At 41.4% G+C, this 19,780-nt stretch overlaps 1 protein-coding gene across 6 annotated transcripts in view; it reads left to right on the plus strand.

Moving 5' to 3' along the window:
• The first annotated feature begins 2,617 nt into the window (after positions 1–2,617).
• Positions 2,618–19,780, plus strand: part of Gpatch8 (G-patch domain containing 8) — a 78,970-nt gene continuing 61,807 nt past the window's right edge. For 2 of the 6 annotated variants that reach the window (XM_060386617.1, XM_021642775.2), the window contains exons 1-2: positions 2,618–2,871; positions 17,435–17,509. Coding sequence is in view for 1 of the 6 variants with exons in the window: in XM_021642775.2 (XP_021498450.1) it covers positions 2,827–2,871; positions 17,435–17,509 (120 nt within the window). In the remaining 5 variants the exon portion in view is untranslated. Of the gene's footprint in view, positions 2,872–17,434; positions 17,510–18,641; positions 18,677–19,780 lie in introns of those variants that run through there. The other 4 variants (XM_060386618.1, XM_060386616.1, XM_060386615.1 and 1 more) reach the window with 3 other exon arrangements.

A 19,780-nucleotide genomic window follows, 5' to 3' on the forward strand; every position in this document is an offset into this window, starting at 1 on the left:
AAGAGTCCCAAGACAAGGCAAACCACTTGGAAAAGGCAGGGAACCGCTGAGCTTCCTACAAATTGTGCAACGTGCTCCAGGTTCCCAGCTTTTGTGACTCACCCATTCTGGAATAGGCTTTTTGGTATCGCGGCTGCCTTTGAATCAGTCTCTTTCTATGTTAACACACCCATATGCCTATAAGTAACCCCAATAAAACACATTTGTTCACCAAGTTGGACTTTGTCTTGTTGGTATTTGTACTTCGGTCTGTTCTCAGTTCCTTATCTGGGGTAAGTAAATGCTTATTCATGTCTCCAGAGGAACAATGTTACACGGTATGTGCCACATGCCTGCAGCGCCTATGAGGCCAGAAGAGGGCGTCAGATCCCCTAGAACCAGAATTACAGGCTATGTGGGTGTTGAGCTGCCGTGTGAGTGCTGGGAACCAAATCTGGGTCCTCTGCAAGAGCAGTAAGCATTCTTAACTACTGAGCCATCTCTCCAGCCTCCAAGATTTTTGTCGTAGTCTTTAAACATAGTGAATGGGCTTCCAGAATGCTGGGCTTGTCCATGGGCAGGAACATGGTATTATGTTGGGGTGATACTTGTAGCTCACTGTGGATACATGATGACCTTGCTTCTGTAAGTCAGTTTCCCAGGTAGAGCACCTATGACGGTTTGTTGGGGGCTATCTCTGACTATATTATTGGTGTGGTGATTTGAACAAGAATGGTCCCCATAAGAATGCTTAGTTACCAGGGAGTGGAGCTGTTTGAAAGGATTAGAAAGGATTAGGAGGTGTGGCCTTGCCAGAGGAAGTGTCACTGCTTGTGGCTTTGAGGTTTCAAAAGCCAGGCCAGGGCCAGGCCCACTGTCACTCTCAATCTCTCTCTCTCCTTCTCCTTCCCCATTCTCTTGGCCTGTGGATCAGGATGCAGCTCTCAGCTGCTGCTGCCATGCTCATGATGATAATAGACTAAACCTCTGAGATTGCAAGTAAGCCCCCAATTAAATGCTTTCTAACAGTTGCCTCGGTCATGGTGTCTCTTCACAGCAATAGGACAGTGAGTAAGACTGTTGGGTTTTTCTGTTTGTTTGTTTTTGGTTTTTTGTTTTATTTTTTTACCAGATCCTCTCATTTCAGTAAATTATCTCCTTGGTTAGGACTGGCATATTAAAGTCCAGGATCTATTTGGTTAGCATTTCTAGAGAAAGCCATCAGCTGCTACCTGAATGGAGAAAATGATTTAGGACCCAACTAACTAGTAACCTGTAACTAGTCCTAGTGCTTTCAGCTCTGCTCACACCACCGTCGTCACCTTTCCCCGGTACCAGGTACATTACCCCAGACCAGGAAGAGCTCCAGGTTTAATTAGACCTTGTCTTTAAAAAATAAGGTGGAGGGGACTGGGGAGATGGTTCAGCTGTTAAGAGCTTATACACATACACCTAGATATGTAGGCAAAAGAATTAAATAAGCCTCACCCCCCCCACACCAATTAAAGAGAAGCTGGAGACATGGGTAAGCAGTTAAAAGCACTCGCTCCTTTTGCAGAGTAACTGGGTTTGGTTCTAGACACTGACAGGGCGGTTCATCATTGTTCATAACTCCATTTTCAGGGGATATGATAACTTGTAAGATAAGCCTCATACATATATGGAGGTGAAAATAGTAAGAAAGGTCAAACTCTTTGTACCCATGTGTTTAAGAGTTTCTTTCCTCCAAGGTTACGGACTCCTTGTAATGCCTTGATTTATAGGTTGCCTTAAGATACGCCGTCCTTTTCATTTCAGCTTACCTCCCGCCCTTGCAGTTTCATTTAGATTTTGTTGTTAGAGGCCAGGTCTTATGTAGCCCAGGCTAGCTTTTAACCCTCTATGTAGTCAAGGATGAGCTTGAACTCCTAATCTTCCTCCCTCAGACTCAAGCATGGCTATATCTAGTTTTAGTTTTTGACACTCATTAATATTTACAACCATTAGCCAGGCCTGGTGGCTCATGCCTTTAATCCCAGCACTCAGGAAGCAAAGGCAAATGGATCTATGTGAGTTCGAGGTCAGCCTGGGCTGTGTTACACAGATAAACCATGTCTTGAAAAACCAAACAACAATAAAATTTACAACGAGTAAGTCATTGCATTGGTTAGCTGACTTCCCACCTGGAATGGAAGGCCTATGAGAAGAGAGTTGTGGTTGTTTTGTTTTTGTTTTTTGTTTTTTTTTCTACCTCTGCAGTAATGCTCTTATGTAACGGGAGGCAAGCCTAGGCTGCACAGCGAGCAAGAGTCCAGCCTGGGCTACAAGAAACACTGTCCAAAAGCAACAACAACAAAAATGAAAACAAAAACACTTAAAAGTACTCTAGCTCTACAGCCATATCTCACGTGACTGCACACTATCATTTGACAAACACAGGATAGGTTTGAACATAAACAAGAGCAGAAAGAACAAAGACCAGCGAACACCAGTAAGGGTGCGAGCGGACACTCCCCAGCCCCACGGACGCCCAGCCCCGCTGATCTTTCCCTCCGGAAGCGCTTGCGGCGCTCCGGGCCGAGCGCGCATGCGCGTCCCGCAGGGGTCGCTCCGGGCCGTGCGTGAAACCGGGCGGTGAGGAGAAGGTTCCGCCCCCGAGCCTGCACAGCGCGTGCGCCTTCGGGATTCCCGTCGGGACGCGTTTGTTCCCTCCCTCCCATCCCACACCCCCTCCCGACACCCCACCCGGCCGGCTGCGCGCGCCCGGTGGGCGTGGGAGGAGGCGTGGAAGCAGGGAGGGGGCGGGTGTCGCGGGAGGGAAGGAGCGAACCGGAGAGCGTCGTCCCGCGGAGGAGTGAAGGCGGCAAAATGGCGGACCGCTTCTCCCGCTTCAACGAGGACCGAGACTTTCAGGTAAACACGGGCGTCGCCGAGGAGCCCCCCCCGGAGGGCTCGCAGCGAGCCCCGCGCCGCCTCCCTCCGGGCCCCCCGGCTCTCTCTCCTTGTGCGCTGGGCTCCGCCGTGCAAGCCGGCTCTCCTTCCTGCCCCTCCTGTCTCCAGGGGCCTCCCCGCCTGAGATGAGGCCGCGTCTCCGGCTTCATCCCCGTTCGTCTCGCCCTGAACCTCGGGCTTCCTCCGGTTCGCCTCTGGCTTTTCTGGGCGCTTGGTCGGGGCTGTGCTTGGGCCGGCTCGGGGGGCCTGGGCGGGCGCAGGGCCGGCCCCCGGGGGAGAGGGCTGGGGTTGGGAAGGCTTGGGGCCAGCGGTTTTCAGGCCGGGGCGACCGAACCTTTGGGTTTTGCTCGCCCCGATCATCCTGGGGATCGTCTCCCCTTTTCCTCGCTGTGATAGACAAACCCTTCACCGTTCTGTCTAACCTTGTCTTCACCCTTATCAGACGCCTTTTTGTTTAGGCGAGCATTGAGCTTTCTCTGGGCATAAATGCTGCTGTTGTTTACAGGCCGTTAATTGGATTGGGAAACAGCAAGGTATAGGACTGTGGACCAGTATTAAACCTACCTTCGAATCCCACCAGGATTTTTAAGAAGCATAATGATGGCCTTTCCAAGCGTGAGAGAACTCTTGCCTAAACCTTGATTTTTTTTTTCCTTCCTTTCTTCATTTGCAAATGTTCTGGAAAAGATGTCCTTTCGAAGGCAGGCATTAAGAAAAACAAACAAACAAAACAAAATCTACCAACAGCAACAAAAGCCGAATTAGAATAATTCGGTTTTTAGCTAAAATTGTTACTGCAGAAATAATTGAAGACTATAAAGGATTTAGTAGCCTTTGGCTCTTTCTAGGTAAAATACATCCTCACTTGCAAATCACTGCATTACTACCGCATCTCCTGGCAACAGCAATTTGGGTCAAGGGATGAACGTCAGAACTCAAGTTTTTATTCCTTTGAGCATACTCAAAGCAACACAGGAATACTCTAGCTGTGTGTCAGAAGGCAATTTGAAGGGTTTGAATTCTTGGAGATGATTGAGTTGGTAAATAGACAACACAGTTTAACAGTATTTAAACCGATACTGTTTAATATTCTTGTGCGGAGAATGCTATGAGAAGTTTTGCAGCAGTAAGGGATTTGGGGGTTGCTGAAAAGCTTTGTGATCATGTGCTCGCTGTATAAGCTGCAATACAACACAGCATCTCAGGGTGTTTAAGGATGTAATGCATGTTAACAGAAGTTTGAGGCAGTTTCAGTTTGGACCTTTTTTTTTTTTTCAACAGCAAGCCTTATAAACCCTATAAAGCAAGCATAAAGTTCATGAGCTCTTTTCTTTCTTTATTTTTATTTTTTGTGGTTTTTGTGAGACAGGGATTCCCTTTGTAGCCTTGGCTGTCTTGGACTCACTTTGGAGTCCAGGCTGGCCTCGAACTCACAGAAATGCCCTTGCCTCTGTCTCCCTGAGTGCTAGGATTACAGGCATGCACCATCACACCCGGCTGCATGAGCTTTATCAATTTGTTTTTATTAATTTAAACTCATTTAGGAGATGAGCTGATGATGAAAACCTTTGAATGCTTTTCAGAGAAAAGAATTTCAAGGTGACCTAATAAAATAGAAAACATTGTGAGTAGTTAAGTTTTGAGGAAAAATGGCCCTCAACTCTTTCAGCAGGCTCAAACAGGATTTTATATGAGGATTGTGAAAACTGGCTATCAGGATGTGTCTGTTGTCACTTAGAAACTGAGCAGGAAGACTTCTTGATGCTTTAGTTAAGTTAATATAAAATCTGAGCTTTATGGGCCAGTGAAATGACTCAGCGGGTAAAAAGTCCTTGCCCTGTGAGCCTGACAACCTCCGTGTAATCCCGGGAAGGTGGAAGGAGAGAACTGACCCCTCACATGTGTCCCCTCACATGATTACACACAAGATAATAACAAATTAAAAATAAATTTTATTAATTAAAAAAGTCACAAAACACTCGATTTTTAGATGCTTGAAAAAGGAAGAAATTAAAAATAAGTTTAGGAAATAACAGCCATAGAGGTGGCTCAGGGAGTTAAGGCATTTGCCATCAAATCTGACCACCTTAGTTAGAATTTTGGGATCCACAAGGTGGAAGGAAGGAACCAAATCAGCTCCCAGAAGTTGTCCACTGACACACCCCATGAGATAAATATAATAGAAAGTTTTGAAAAACCAAGAATAGGTGCGTCTAGTCCTTTGATGTTAGTAATGCATTTTAATTATTTTCTGCCCTTGCCCTGACATAATTCACTTGCAATTCTGAATGCCCTAGCATTTTCCATAAAGGGTATTGGAAATGGGGGGGAATATATCTATATATATATATCTTTTTTTGAAACATCCCACCTTAGTTTCAGATCTGCAATAAAGCCAGGAATAACCTTGGATTTGTAATCCCTTTTCCTCAGCCATCACAGTGCTGAGATTACAGGTGTGGGGTTATAGGTGTGTTCTTTCAGGACTTTGTGTGTGGTGCTAGGGAAGCACTTTACCCACTAAGTTAGATCACCAGTTCAGAAATGGAATTCTTTTTAAAAATTACATTTTATTTATATATGTGTGTGTCTATATGCATAGCAGGTTCTCAACTACTGAGTTACATTCCCAGTCCCTTTCGTAAATTATTATGCTATCATTTGTAAAAAACATTCCTTTAAAAATACTTAAGGTCGGGGGTTGGAGAGATGGCTCAGAGGTTAAGAACACTCACCGTCCTTCCTAAAGGTCCTGAGTTCAATTCCCAGCAACCACATGGTGGCTAATAACCATCTATAGTAAGATCTGGTACGTAGGTAGAATGTTGTATAAATAATAAATAAAAACTTAAAAAAAAATACTTAAGGTCTGTGGTTTAATAATACGTTCAGTAGCAGAGTATTTGCCTAATATGTGAAGGGCCCTGGATTTGATCCTCAGCACCATGGTAGTAATAATGTAACAATAAAAATAATAAGATGAGAATACTTAAGTATGTTTATCTCTGGATAATAATTAAAGATTGTTAATAAAAGAAAAAATATTGATCAACTGTCAGTAATGTCCTTAAAAGCCATTGAAGAGGGAATGAAACATAGTAAGATGCTCTGAGAGTAATATATTTAAAATCTGTTTTAAGTTTAGAGTATTTGGGTTAAATATAGCCTTTTAAGGTGTTAAGTAGTTGAGCATAGTAGATTGCATTTATATGTCTACTACTTGGGAGGCAGAGGTAGAAAGATTGTGAGTTTTAGGTCAACCAGGGATTAAAAAAAAAAAAAAAAAAAGTCTAGGCCAGTTCTGGTGTGCTTCCGTAATACTAGAATGATGGAGGTAGAGGTAGGAAAATTACTATTTCCTAATTTTGTCCTTAGCTAGTTTGGGGCCAGCCTTCGTGTATGTGAGAAGCTGTCTGAAAAATTGAATAAGGTTCAGCTAGTAAAGGCACTTTCTGCCAAGCCTGATCACTTGAATTTGAATCCCAGAACCCACATGTTAGAATAACTGACACCACATGATGTCCTCTGACGAGCTCCGCATGTGTGCTCCTGCACACAGACACACAAATCAAATTAAAATGTTAAGAAATGAGAAAAAAAAAGCATTATTCTTTAGGTTTTGTGTACATTATCTCAGTCTTGACAATAATCTCTGAGGTAGCTGCTGTCCATTTTTAAATGAAATATGGCTTACAAAGTTCAGTAGCCTGGTTAATACATCTCTTACATCGTAGAGTTGGATCTACATGGCTTTTCTAATTTTTTAAATTTACTTCCTTTTTTTGGTTTTTCAAGACAGAGTTTCTCTGTGTAGCCTTGGCTGTCATAGACTCCCTTTGTAGACCAGGCTGGCCTGGAAGTCACAGAGGTCCGCCTGCCTCTATCTCCAGAATGCTGGGATTAAAGGTGTGTGTCACCATCGCCTGGCAAGAATAACTTTTTAAAAGATTATGTTTTTATTTTTTCAAAATGATGTGTATATGTGCTGTTTGAGTACAGTGCCTGTGGATGCCAGAAGAGGGTGACGGTGGAGTTAGAGGCTGTTGTGAGCTGCACCCAATGGTATCCTCACATGGGTGTCCCCACAATTTTGGCTCCTCTGCAGGAGTTCTGTATGTTCCTACTACCAAGTCATCTCCCTAACCTTTTCCACTTTTTAATTACTTATTGAGGGGTGGGGGCATGTGGGCATGCTGGCCACAGTGCATGTGTGAAGGTCAGGTCAGACCACTATATACACCTTGATGAGAACTTTCAGGATTGAAGTTAACTAAGGAGGCTTGTAGGGCAAGTGCCTCTACCTGCTGAACCATCTTGCTACCTGATGTTTTGACTCCTGAACCTGTATTCAAGATTGTAGTATGTATGTATGTATGTATGTATGTATTTTAAAGATTGGGGCTGCTCACATAGCTCAGGCTGGCTTCACACTCACTAGTTGAGAAACATTGAACTTCTAATCCTTCTGCCTCTACCTGTCAAATGCTAGGATTGTAGGCATGTGCCACCATGCCCACTTATACTGTAGTTCTGGACTGAACTCTGGGCCTTATATGAGCAAGACTTACACTACCAGCTGAGCTATCGCTAGCCTGAAATTTGTATTTTACACACGTATAATTGAATCATGAATTGTGGAAGGTAGATTTGTAGGTCACACACATACCTTCAGACAGGTCACACAGTTTCAGCTTTTCTCTGTTCTGTTTTGTCCAGATTTGTATCTTGTTTTTCAAGGGCTTCTGGGCTAGCTTCTGATAGAGCTAAATTTCACTGCCATAAAGGATACATTGTGTTCAGTTTTAGCCTTTTTCCTCTATTCTCCCATTGGCTGTATTTCCCAATACCCGATCTCTCTCTCTCTCTCTCTCTCTCTCTCTCTCTCTCTCTCTCTCTCTCTTCCCCTGGATCAGGGCCTGGGTCTCATGTAGCATAAGCTGCTCTCAAATACTGTGTGGCCCAGGATGGCCTTGAACTCCTAATCTCCTGCCTGCGCCTCCAGAGTGCTGGGATTACAGATTGCAGGCATACCCCATTACACCCAGTCCCCTTTATTTCATTTTCTGTTTTGAGACGGTCTTATAAACTGCCTAGGCTGTCCTCTGACTGTTGTGTTGTCCAGATAGGTCCTGTTTGACTGTGCAGCCCTCCTCCTGCCTCAGCCTCCAGATGACGGGGACTGCAAGCTTTTATTTAGGTGAGCGGTGTCGGGGACCAAATGCAAGGCTTGTGTATGTAGGCGAGTGTTGCACAACTCAGTGATACTTGAAGCTTTTCAAAGTGGCATTTTATCTTGGAAACCTTTGTAATCTAGAATGATTTTTGTGTGTCTAATAAAGCTTAACGACATCTTTAAAACCTGCTCTCAATTTCTGAGTGAGATAGCACTTATTTCTGCATTTACTAAATAAGACATTTGTTCACAGTTTCAAGTTTTACACAAACTAATAAAAATACATATAATGAAATTTACAATAAGATAATATTCTGGATTTCAAGATTCATTGAAATTCTAGCTGTACATTGATATGTAGCTGTTAAAGTGCTGTTAAGCTTAGCATTTTGTGGTTGTGCAGCCTTTAATGGTGATGTGGCTAAATTCTAGTGAGCAAATTTCTTTGGTATTTATATCTGAGCGAACTGATGCAGTTCTTGTTATGTGCATCGGATCTTTAATGAAAAGAGGATTACAACAATAGACAGGGACAGGATTGTGATAAGATGAAGAAACAACTACCTCTTTTCTTTTTTCTTTTTTCTTTTTTTAATAAAGTCAGGGTCTTACTTTGTAGTTGACCTTTCCTTAGAGTCACAGCATTTCCCTTCCCAAGTGCTGGGATTGCAGCATGAGCTGCCCTGTCTGGCTCATAGGCATAAATTTTTAAGATTAGAATGATTTGTTTTTGAGTTTTTTAGAGATAGGATTTCATTATGTAGCCTTGGCTGGCCAGAAACTTACAGGGATGTGCCAGCCTCTGCCTCGAGCGGTGGGATTAAAGGTATGTGGCATGCCTGTTGAGGATAATTTTTATTAAACAAAAATCTGTGTAATAGATGATTACTAACAATCACAAATATCCTGATTTTTCTTTTTTTGAAAATTCAAATACATCCTGGGTTTTCTACCTTGACAAACTGTATATGTATGTGTAGGTACATGATTAGTGTGTGTGTGTGTATACATGTACAGGTATGTCCATGCACATACTATGTTTGGACAGTGGAGGCCAGAGGTTGATGGTGGGTCATCTTGATTGTTTTAAACCTTTCTTTTCTATATTTATTTTGGGGGAGCTATTTTTTTCCATTTTAATATTTGTTTATTTGTGTGTTTGTATATCTGTGTGTGTGTGTGTGTGTGTGTGTGTGTACGTGCATGGGCACCCATATGCCATGTTGTGTGTGTGGAGGTCGGAGGACAATATATGAGAGTTAGTTCTCTCCACCTTGTTGGTCTCAGGGATCAAATGTACGACGGCTTGGGCAGCAAGAGCCTTCACTTGCTGAGCCATCTTGCCAGCTCTTTTGATTCTCTTAGGAACTGAAAATAGTCTGGTGCTGTAGTCTGTATTTCAGTTTGGTCTGATATTTTGCATCTCTCATTCTATGGGCAGATAACTGAGACTGCTGGGACCAGGATGTGAGACTAATGTGGAAGTCCTTCAGTCCGCAGCTGTCAGCTGGCCCAGCACCAGGGGCAGGGGTAGTCTGTCCAGGGTGTCCTGAAGGAGTAGGGCCTGAACCCTTCCTTCTCCTCAGTCCTGGGATATGGGACCCTGGTGTTTACTAAACAGACCCAGCCTGGCTGCCCTTCTCACCAAGCATGGGGAAGTACAATGATCATAATAAAAATGTGATGTTTGCTCAAGGACTTTCTAGAATCTGTTTAAGTGATCACAGTGTTAGATGGCAGTAAGAAACCCATCTGTTAGCTGGCATGGTGGCACACACCTGTAATCCTACTGCTTGGGGAGGCAGGCCAGCCTGTTCTACAAAGAGAGTCTAGGACTGCCAAGGCTACACAGAGAAACCCTGTTTCAGAAACAAAACAACAAAAAAAGCCATCTACTTTTATGTAGTATGTTTATAGGATTCCTTTTTGGGCCTCTCTTCTCTCCTTCCTTCCCCTTATACTGGGTTTCAAAAATCAAGGGCTTGATTGTGATACACAAGCATCCTACCACTGAGGATGTGACTAGTGTCTTTTGTGAGCCATCTTTGATAACAGAATGGGGCTCTCAGAAAAGGTTTACTTGAAAAGAGGGTTTTTGTTTGTTTGTTTGTTTATTTAGGTTGCAGAAACAGGTTCTGTGTGTGTTTGTGCACATGTCTATACTGTGGAGTAGAGTTGCTGTTCTAATGCAAGTGTGCAAGAGATAACAAATGGACAGATTTTATTATTGTTTCTTGTTTTGTTTGGGTTTTTCCCCCTTTTCAATTGGAAGAAATGCCATAAGCTATAAAAATCAACATCAGCTATGCTTAGGATACTAAAACTTAGATAAAATCATTACTGTTCTCATTCCCAAAGTATGAGAGATAGAAAGGGTTTGATTCAGAGATGAAACCAATTTCAAAACACTGATGATGAATTGATATGATTGTTAGTAAATGAAGAATGTTAAGAGTGTGGCCGACAAAAGATTGGCTGAAGGTTCCCTAGAAGATTCAAGAAGCAAAGGCATACTGCTGTCCCTCCCTGTAATCTCAGGACTGTGGAGTGTTCAAGGCAGGTCTTTGTCACAAACTGAGATCTTTTTGTTTTGTTTCAGTGGTTTTTGTTCCTGTTGTTTTGTTTTCCATGGGTTTCTCTGTGTAGCCTTAGCTGTTCTGGACTCACTTTGTAGACCAGCTGGCCTTGAACTCACAGAGCTCCTCCTGCCTCTGCCTTCCTGAGTGCTGGGATCACAGGCATGTATCACAGTGTCCGCCCCGCTGCCCATTTTGTTTTTTTAAGGCAGGGCTTTCTCTATGTAGCCCTGGCTGTCATTGAACTTGTTTTGTAGATCAGGCTAGCCTTGAACTCAGAGATCAGCCTGCTTCTGCTCTCATGAGCTGGGATCAAAAATGGGTGCCACAACCACCATTTTATTTTTAAAGGAAAACAAAAACATAAACAACACAGAGGATACAGGGTATATAATTATGGCAGTTTTTTTTTTAAAACATGGATTATGTGAAGGCTGTATTTCTAATTCCATATGAATAGTAAAGAGAAAGATATTCATAAAAAAGATCTTTCTGTGGGAAAGTGGGGTTAGAAGGAACTATGGTTATAAGGCTGCATAGGATTGTACATTTGGTTTGTTTCATTGTAGTATATGAGTCCAAGACTAGATTTGGACAACCGTAGTCTGATCATTATTTCAAGCTGTTTTTGTACGATCAAAATCAGAGGAAAAAAAAAAACAAAAACAGATGTTCTTGTATTTTTCTGTGTGTGTGTGTGAGAGAGAGAGTGAGAGAGCAGAGTACTTTTGTTGTCTTGTTATGAAATTCTCATTAGAGTACTGTTGAGGGATTCTTTCATTATATTTTCTCAGCTCTGTTCCCTTCCCTTTCTCTTTTCCTTTTCGGTTTTTCTGTATTTTTTTTTTTTTTTTTTTTTTTTTTGAGTTACACGTAGCCCAGGCTGTTTCTAAACTCCACCTCCTTCCCTTGTCACTTGAGTGCTAGGACTACAAATACATACTCTACACCTGTTCTTAATGCTGTTATGTAACCAAAACACAACTTTTTCTGAGACAGGGTCTCACTATATACTTCTAGGCTGGCCTAGTACAATCTGTGTCGACCAGGCTGGTTTCCAATTAACAGAGATCCACCTGTCTCTCTGCCTTTGGGATTAAAGTCTGGCCCTTTCGTTTCTTGAGAGATCATTTCAGCACTAACCCACCTTCTCCTAGAAGTTATTATATAGCCCAGGTTGGTCTTGACCTCTTGGCAGTCTTTTTTCCTCAGCATACCTACTGCTTGTATTATAATTAGGAGTCTGAAGCCCAGCATGTTGGTGCACATGGCAGGCCGATGGCTGTGAGTTGGAGGTCCAGGACACCCAAGGCTACACTAAAAAAACAAAACAAAACAAAAACAACAAAGCAAAACAATAATGATAAGCCTGACTCAAAGAAGAAAAAGATTTCTTTGATACTGTATCTCACATAGCCTGGGACTGTTTGCCAATAGTAACCTGGGACAGTTAATCTTCCACCTCTTAGTTGCTGGGATTCGCATTGCACACCACCATATCACTTATATGGTGCTGGGATTGCATCCAGGGCTTCGTATGTACTAGGCGAGCTGACTCCAGCCGAGTTAACCCTTCAAAATTAAAAGTTTTGACTTAATTATGTATTACTTGTGTGTGTTATGTGTGCTTGTGGGCACATGCATATTACATGCCAATGTGGAGATCAGAAGACAGTTCTTTCCTTCTATTGTGCAGATTCCAGGAATGGGACTCATCTTGGACTTGACAGCAATAGCCTTTACCTCTAGGCCAAACTATTTTTCCAGTTCATTGAGTGAAAAAAAAAAATTTAAAGCTGTATTTATGTATACCAGTGCTCAGTGCTCTATTTGCATGTGTGCCTGCATGACAGAAGAGGGCATCAGATCCTATTATTGATGGATTGCTGGCTGTGAGCTACTGTATAGCTGCTGCAAATTGAACCCAGGATCTCTGGAAGAGCAGCCAGTGCTCCTAACTGCTGTGCCATCTCTCCAGCCCTTAAAAATGTTTTTAAAACACTTACCTGTCCTGATTTACTCCTTAATACCTGGTATACTTGACATCTTATATGATGTCTATTTGGGTCTTGTGTTTTAGAGTTTCTTTGCTGCTGGGGATTGAACGTATTGTAGAGACTGCTGTATGTGTTGAGCACACTACAGTCTTAGACTCCTTAAAGCTTTCTAGAGGCTCAGGAGTTGAGGGGTAAGCAGGTTGTGGTGGCTCATGCCTCTGTCATTGATACTGTAGCAAATACCAGAGGGTGTATTGTTTTTCTTCTGATAAAAAGGAAATTGACCATTTGACTATGGAATTGTGACCAAATATACTTACTACATATTGTATTAGTTGGAGCAGAAAGTTGAGAATGCTCAGGCTAAAAATGTCGTGTACTGTGCTGTCACACTAGTTTAGTCCGCTTGCCTTTGTCTGTTTGGAGACAGGGTCTCACTATATAGCCCTAATTGGCCTGGAACTTGCCATGTCGACCAGGCTGACCTTCAGCTTCCAGAGATCTGTCTGCCTTTGCCTGCCAGGTTCTGGGATTAAAAGTGTGCATTTCCACACCTGGCCCCTGCCCCCCAATTAAAAAAAAAAAAAAAAAATATATATATATATATATTGTTTTTGTTTTCTGAGACAGCCCCTCTGTGTAGCCCTGGCTGACCTGGAACTTGCTCTGTGTAGACCAGGGTGGCCTTGAAATCAGACATCTGCCTGCCTCTGTCTCCTGAGTGCTGGGATCAAAATGCCACCTCCCAGTTTCTGTTCACGTTTTAAATTGCAATAAATTTTAAGTAGACTAATAAAATTATGCAATTAAAAAGTGCTTAGTTTTCTTTTTCTCTTCAAAACAGGATTTGTGTAGCCTACCATTGTTTGGCTTAGTTTTGTTTTTCAAGGATAGGGTTTTTGTTTTTATTTTCTTAATTTTTTAAAAATTAAAAAAAAATTATTGATGTTTTGTCTGTATGTCTATGTGAGGGTGTTGGATCTTGGAGTTACAGACAGTTGTGAGCTGCCATGTGAGTGCTTGGAACTGAACCCAGGTCCTCTGGAAGAGCAGTCATTGCTCTTAACCCCGGAGTCATCTCTTCAGCCTCTTATTTGTTTGCTTGTTTTTTTCTTCCTTCTTGAGACATTTTCTTTTCAGTTTCATTGTTTCAATAATAAAATGTATTTATTTGGAATGTGTAAATAAGAGACAAACAATAAAGTCTTATTTGGTGACAGAGGAGGATTGGTTTGTTCATAGATTAAATATGAAGCTATCTTGTATGGTTCTATCTGCTTCATGCCAGGTTTTAAAATTTGAGGTTTAATCAGGTGTGGTGACACATGCATTTAATCCTAGCACTCAGGAAGCAGAGTCAGGTAGAGACTGTCTTTAAAAAAAAAAAAAAAAAAAAAAAAAAAAGACAAGACATTTTTAATTATTTATTGTTTTTATATGGATGAGTGGGCCGTGAGTGTCACAGTATGCTTGTGGAGGTTAGAGGACAACTGTGGTAGTCAGTTCTGTATTAGCACATAGGTTATGGGAATCAAACTTACTGGCTCTCTCCTTCCCCCCCCCCTTTTTTTTTTCCTTCATCTGTGGATGGTGGAATCAACATCATTTTATAATTTTTTTTCTTTTTCTTTTTTTTTTTGGGGGGGGTGGTTTTGAGTTTTTTTGAGTCTGAGTTTCTCTTTGTAGCTTTGGCTATTCTTGTCCACTTTGTAGACCAGGCTGGCCTTGAACTCACAGAGATCTGCCTGCTTCTGCCTCCCTGAGTGCTGGGATCAAAGGTGTGTGCCACCAAGCCTGGCTATAATTTGTTTCTTTTTGAGACAATCTCATATATCCCAGACTGACCTTGATTTGTGGCCAGGGATGGCTTTGACTTTCTGATCTTCTTGCCTCTGCCTCCCAGTGTTGGGATTGCTAGTGTAATTCCTTAGAGCCACTTCGCCTGGTCTGTGCGGCGTTAGAGACTGAACCCAGGGCTCTCTGCATATTTGGCAAACTCTTCAACTGAGTAGTGATCTCAAAGCATGAATTTATTTTTGTTGCTACTGCATTACTATAATTTTATTACTGTTATGAATTGTAATGTAAATGTCTGTGGTTTTGAAGCCTCAGGCAACCCCTGTGGAAAGGTCATTTGCGCGCCCCCAGCCCCCTTCCCCAAAGTGGTTGCAGTCCATATGTTGAGGACCACTGCTCAAAGCCGTTAGGACAGCCCTCATTAGTGTTTTTAGGGGCGGAGATGGACTGCTGGCTTAGAATGTGAGAGGCCCTGGGTTTGATTTCCCCAGAACCATGGCACAACATTCATTGCTTTCTTTTATAAAACTGTTGTAACATTAAATATGCATTTATATCTCTGGTATGGAAAAAGGGAACCAGACCAGTTAATTAATATTTGAATTATTCTTTTCTAATGAAGCAGTAGGGCAGAAAAAAATGCAATTAGAGATAATTTCCTAGAAGTCTGAACTGCTTTGTCTTATTACAATGACAGTTTGCTTGATTATGCTTACATATAACATTTTAAAAAAAGATTTATTTATTATGTATACAATGTTCTGCCTGAATGTACACCTGCACTCCAGAAGAGGGCACCAGATCTTATTATAGATGGTTGTGAGCCACCCTGTGGTTGCTGGGAATTAAACTCGGGACCTCTGGAAGGTCCTGTGCTCTTAACTTCTGAGACATTGCTCCAGCCCCACATATAACATTTTAAGGGTACATTTTTTTTCAGCAGACTCATCTGCAAAAAATAGTGCTGCCAACTCAAACAGTATGATACATTTTTTTTGTACATTATTCTTTTATGACATTTTGTCTTGTATTTTGAACAGTTTTGCCATGTAGCCCTGTCCCTCTCTGCTTGCTGGTATTACAGATGTGCTCCATCATGCTTAGCTATGATTTACTTTCTAGAGCATTAAAAAAGAAAAGAAAAGAAATAGGACTAGAAAGATGGTTCAGTGGTTAAGAGCACGTTTTGCTTTTGCAGAGTACCCAACTTCAGTTCCCAGCACCCACACGAGGCAGCGCACAACTCTAAGAAGATGGAGCACCTCTGACCTCCTGAGCGCCTGCCCTCACATACAAGCACACATACATAAGAAGTAAACATAATGAAAATTGTTAAAAAGAGGTGCTGTTGATGAAAGTAAAAGGGCACAGCTCATTGTCTTCCTCATGCAATCAGTCTAAACATGGATGTCACAAGTGGCTGATAATGTTTTTAGTTAATATAGGTTCAGAATTAATTAATTAGTTAATTAATTAGTTAATATAGGTTCAGAATTCTAGATTTAGTCGTTTTGTTTTTTTAATTTTCAGGGCTTGTGATTGAATTCAGGGTCTCTCCTGCATTCTGGGCAAATACTTTATCTCTGAGCAGCATCTCTAGCCCCCAGACACAGACTCTTTTAAACTCTATTATATATTTGTTAAATTTGTTGGAGTGTTTTGCCTGTATGTGTGTTCGTGTCCTCTATGCATGTCTAGTGCCTAAGGAGGCCAAAAGCAGATGCTCGATCCTTGGAACTAGAATTGCAGATGGTTGTCAGCTGCCATGTGGGTGCTGAGAACTGAACCCAGATTCTCTGCTAGAGCAGCCAGAACTCTTAAGTGCTGAGCTCTCCTTCCAGGCTCCCAGCCATAGGCTGTTTTAATGTGTGTGGATGTATTGTCTGCATATGTACCTGTATACCACATGGGTGGTTGTTGCCCTTGGGTTCCCTGGGACCAAAACAGATGGTTTTGAGCTAACATGTCGGGGAAGGGAATTAAACTTTGGTCTTCTGGAAGAGCAACCAGTGCTCTTAACCACTGAGCCATTTCTCCAGCCCAATACATAGACTCTTAAGGTTTGATTTTGTTTTGTTTGCCTGCCTTCCTTTCTTTTTGTTATTTTCCTGTGCTGGTGGTTGATCTTGTGTATATTAGCCAACTTTTTGTTTGTTGGTTGGTTGGTTTTGGTTTTTCGAGACAGGGTTTCTCTGTGTAACAACCCTGGCTGTCCTGGAACTTGTTTTGAGGACCAGGCTGGTCTTAAACTCAGAGATCTGCCTGCCTCTGCCTTCCTAGTTCTTGGATCCAAGGCATGTGCCAGGCCTGCTAGAACTATACCTCTAACTGCTAGTGAAGATTTTGTGTTTGCACGTGTAGGCTCACATGACATAGCTTACATATGATCGTGTGGTCAGAGGATGACTTTATAGAGTTCTCTCTTTCCACCTTTACATGGTTTCTAGGGATCTAACTCAGGTCATCAGGTTTGAATCCTTGGGCAGCAAGACTTACTCTGAGCCATCTTTCCTATCCTGAAGTGTTTTTATGGGTGAGTGCATACCTCCCATCCCCCATGAATGAGCCTAGGACCGAATGTGTGCTGAAAAAGAGCTCTACCATTGAGTTGTGTCCTTTGGTGGCATTTAAAAAAATAATTTATATTTATTTATTTGCAAGTATGTGCATGTGTTCCATGGCACACATGTGGCTGTCAGAGGACAGCTTGATTGAAGTAGCTTCAGCAATGTAGGTGCCAGGAATCAGACTCAGGTGACCAGGTTTAGTGGCATGTGCCTTTTCAGTGCTGAACCCTCTCACTGGGGCTAATGGGTTTTTGTTTTGTTTTGTTTTGTTTTGTTTTAAAGGAGGCTCAATTTGTAGTATAGTTTTGGTTTTTCTATTGAAAATAAATATAAAAATAACTTGTAGTTGGCTAGATTATCTGTCACTTTGCTGTTAATTACTTTTGAAAATAATTGCATGTTTTTCCCCCCCAGGGTAATCACTTTGATCAGTATGAAGAAGGACACTTGGAGATTGAACAAGCATCCCTTGACAAGCCTATAGAATCGGTAAGATGACCCGTGCTTATTTTGGGTCTTAGCCCGTTAGTTAGGTAGAGCTTGTGTGACACTTGATGTGAGTGAAGTTAAACTTCCATAGAGCGGACAGCGCAGTTTAGAGCATTTTCTTGCATGCCCTGGAATAATCAGGTAGACTTTTGGGTGTGAGTTAATAACGTTGGAAAGCCAGTGTTAAACACGGAGGGGAAAAAAGTTAGGATTTAATGGAAAAAATGTCATTTTGGCCCATATTAATCTTTGATAAAAGATAGAAAGCTATATGTAGTGTTTTTGTAAATTGAGTAAAGGAGTAAAATGTATTTTGATCCTTTGATACCATTTCTGGGCAACATGATGTGTGAAATGTTCCAGTAGAAACAGTTAAGAGAGTAGCAAACTGCCCAGCCCTTGTAAGCTTGTCTCTATAGCTTAAGGAATGGCTGTGTTTTTTGTTTTTTGGTTGTTGTTGTTTGTTTGTTTTTAGGTCTTTTCATACTTCCTACTTAGTCTATGACATTAATGATACTAAGCCATAGAACAAGGAGATTTTCTCTGTCTTAATTTTAAAAAGTCTTGGGCCTGGTGGTGGTGATACACCCCTTTAATCCCAGCACTCAGGAGGCAGAGGCAGGCAGATCTCTGTGAGTTGGAGGCCAGCCTGGTCTACAGAGCAAGTTCAGGACAGCCAGGGCTATACAGAGAAACCCTGTATGGAAAAACACAAACAAAAAGACCTAAGTTTTGAACATTAAGAAGTTACTTTAAAATAACTGTCCTTTGTTAAAGTAGCTAAGCTTGTTATTGTCAGTATTTAAAATTTGCGCTTACACATACATATTTAAAAAGATTTCATTGAGGCATTGGTAAAACAATGGATAAGAAGTCAGAAAGGGAATCCTGATTTTAATATCAGTCAAGATAGCCCCCCTCCCTTTAAGAAACACTAGCTTCCTTCTGTGAAATAGCAAGGCAGTTTAGAAAGTATAGAGAATTTAGCTTTTGTTTTCAAAGCTATGTCATAGTAAAGGATCAACATATATTTATATTCCTAACTAGGTTGCTGTTGTGTGTGTTTGTATGTGTGTTTAGATGTTTACAGAAATTTACACAACTTGGGGTGTTCGACATTTTTCTTCCACAGCAGTTGGCCCATATTAGCTAAGCAGCCATGATCTGGTTTGTATTGCACGGTCTGCCTTTTTTAATTTCTCTCTAGGGTTTCTTTCTCCCCTACCTCCCCTTCTTATTTCTGTCTTTCTGGTCCAGTGAACACTGCATATAGTATACTTTCTGTCTTAATGTGCTGGCATGATGCTAGACTAGGCATGGCAGTAATTGATGACGCATGTGATAATGCTGCAGAGGGAGAGTTCATATCTGATAATGTGCTGAAAGTCCAGTCTTGTGTTTTAACATGAGATTAAAATGCCAAGCCCACTTTGCTAAGTTAACGCTTACCAAGGTATGTGCCTTGTTCTGTATTGGATAGTATCATCAGGTAGAATTTTATGATAAAATCCATCAAGATACATGGAATATACTTAAGTAATTTACTTTTCTATTTTAATTTAAAAATATTTCTTTACATCAGAATTTTAAGAACAAACCACCAGTCACAACTCCCCAGTATCATTTCTATCCAGTACCTTGACTTGTCAGTATCAGGAAGTTCAATTAGCCTGAACCAGTAGCCTGCCTCATTGTTAGTGTACTCAGTACTTCTTTAAAACATTGACATTAGCACTTTTAAATTCTGTGTAGGTCCACATTATATATATATATATATATTTAAAACCATCCCTATGACTTGAGACTAATGATACTGTTTCCTCACAGTGCCCAGGATTTTATTCTTGGACATGTCGTATTCGTAAGCAAAGCACTGTGACAAGACAGTCTGCTTGTGTAATCATTGCCGAGTAATCTCAGTGAGTAAGAGTAGAATCGGCTTAAGTCTTGTTTGTTAGATAATGTTAATCTTCTCCATGTGAAATAACAGATGATACTGTGCTCAGACCAGATCTTTACCTTTTAGAATAAATACGTGGTCAGAGATGTGTATTTTATATTAAGTTATACTTCTAATGAAAAATTATTTCTGGAATCTATAAACATGCATTAATTGTGAACTGGTAATGTAAATAATAGTAGGAAGACCTTTGTAGGATGCATTGTGTTAGATAGGACTTGATAAAAGAAACATGGGACCCAGAAAACAAAGAGCTTTATTTCTATTACCTAATGATTTGGAAATAAAATTTGAAGTTTTAAAAGAACTCC

The sequence above is a fragment of the Meriones unguiculatus genome, chromosome 7 (genome assembly GCF_030254825.1).
Source record: "Meriones unguiculatus strain TT.TT164.6M chromosome 7, Bangor_MerUng_6.1, whole genome shotgun sequence".
NCBI classification, from domain to species: domain Eukaryota; kingdom Metazoa; phylum Chordata; class Mammalia; order Rodentia; family Muridae; genus Meriones; species Meriones unguiculatus.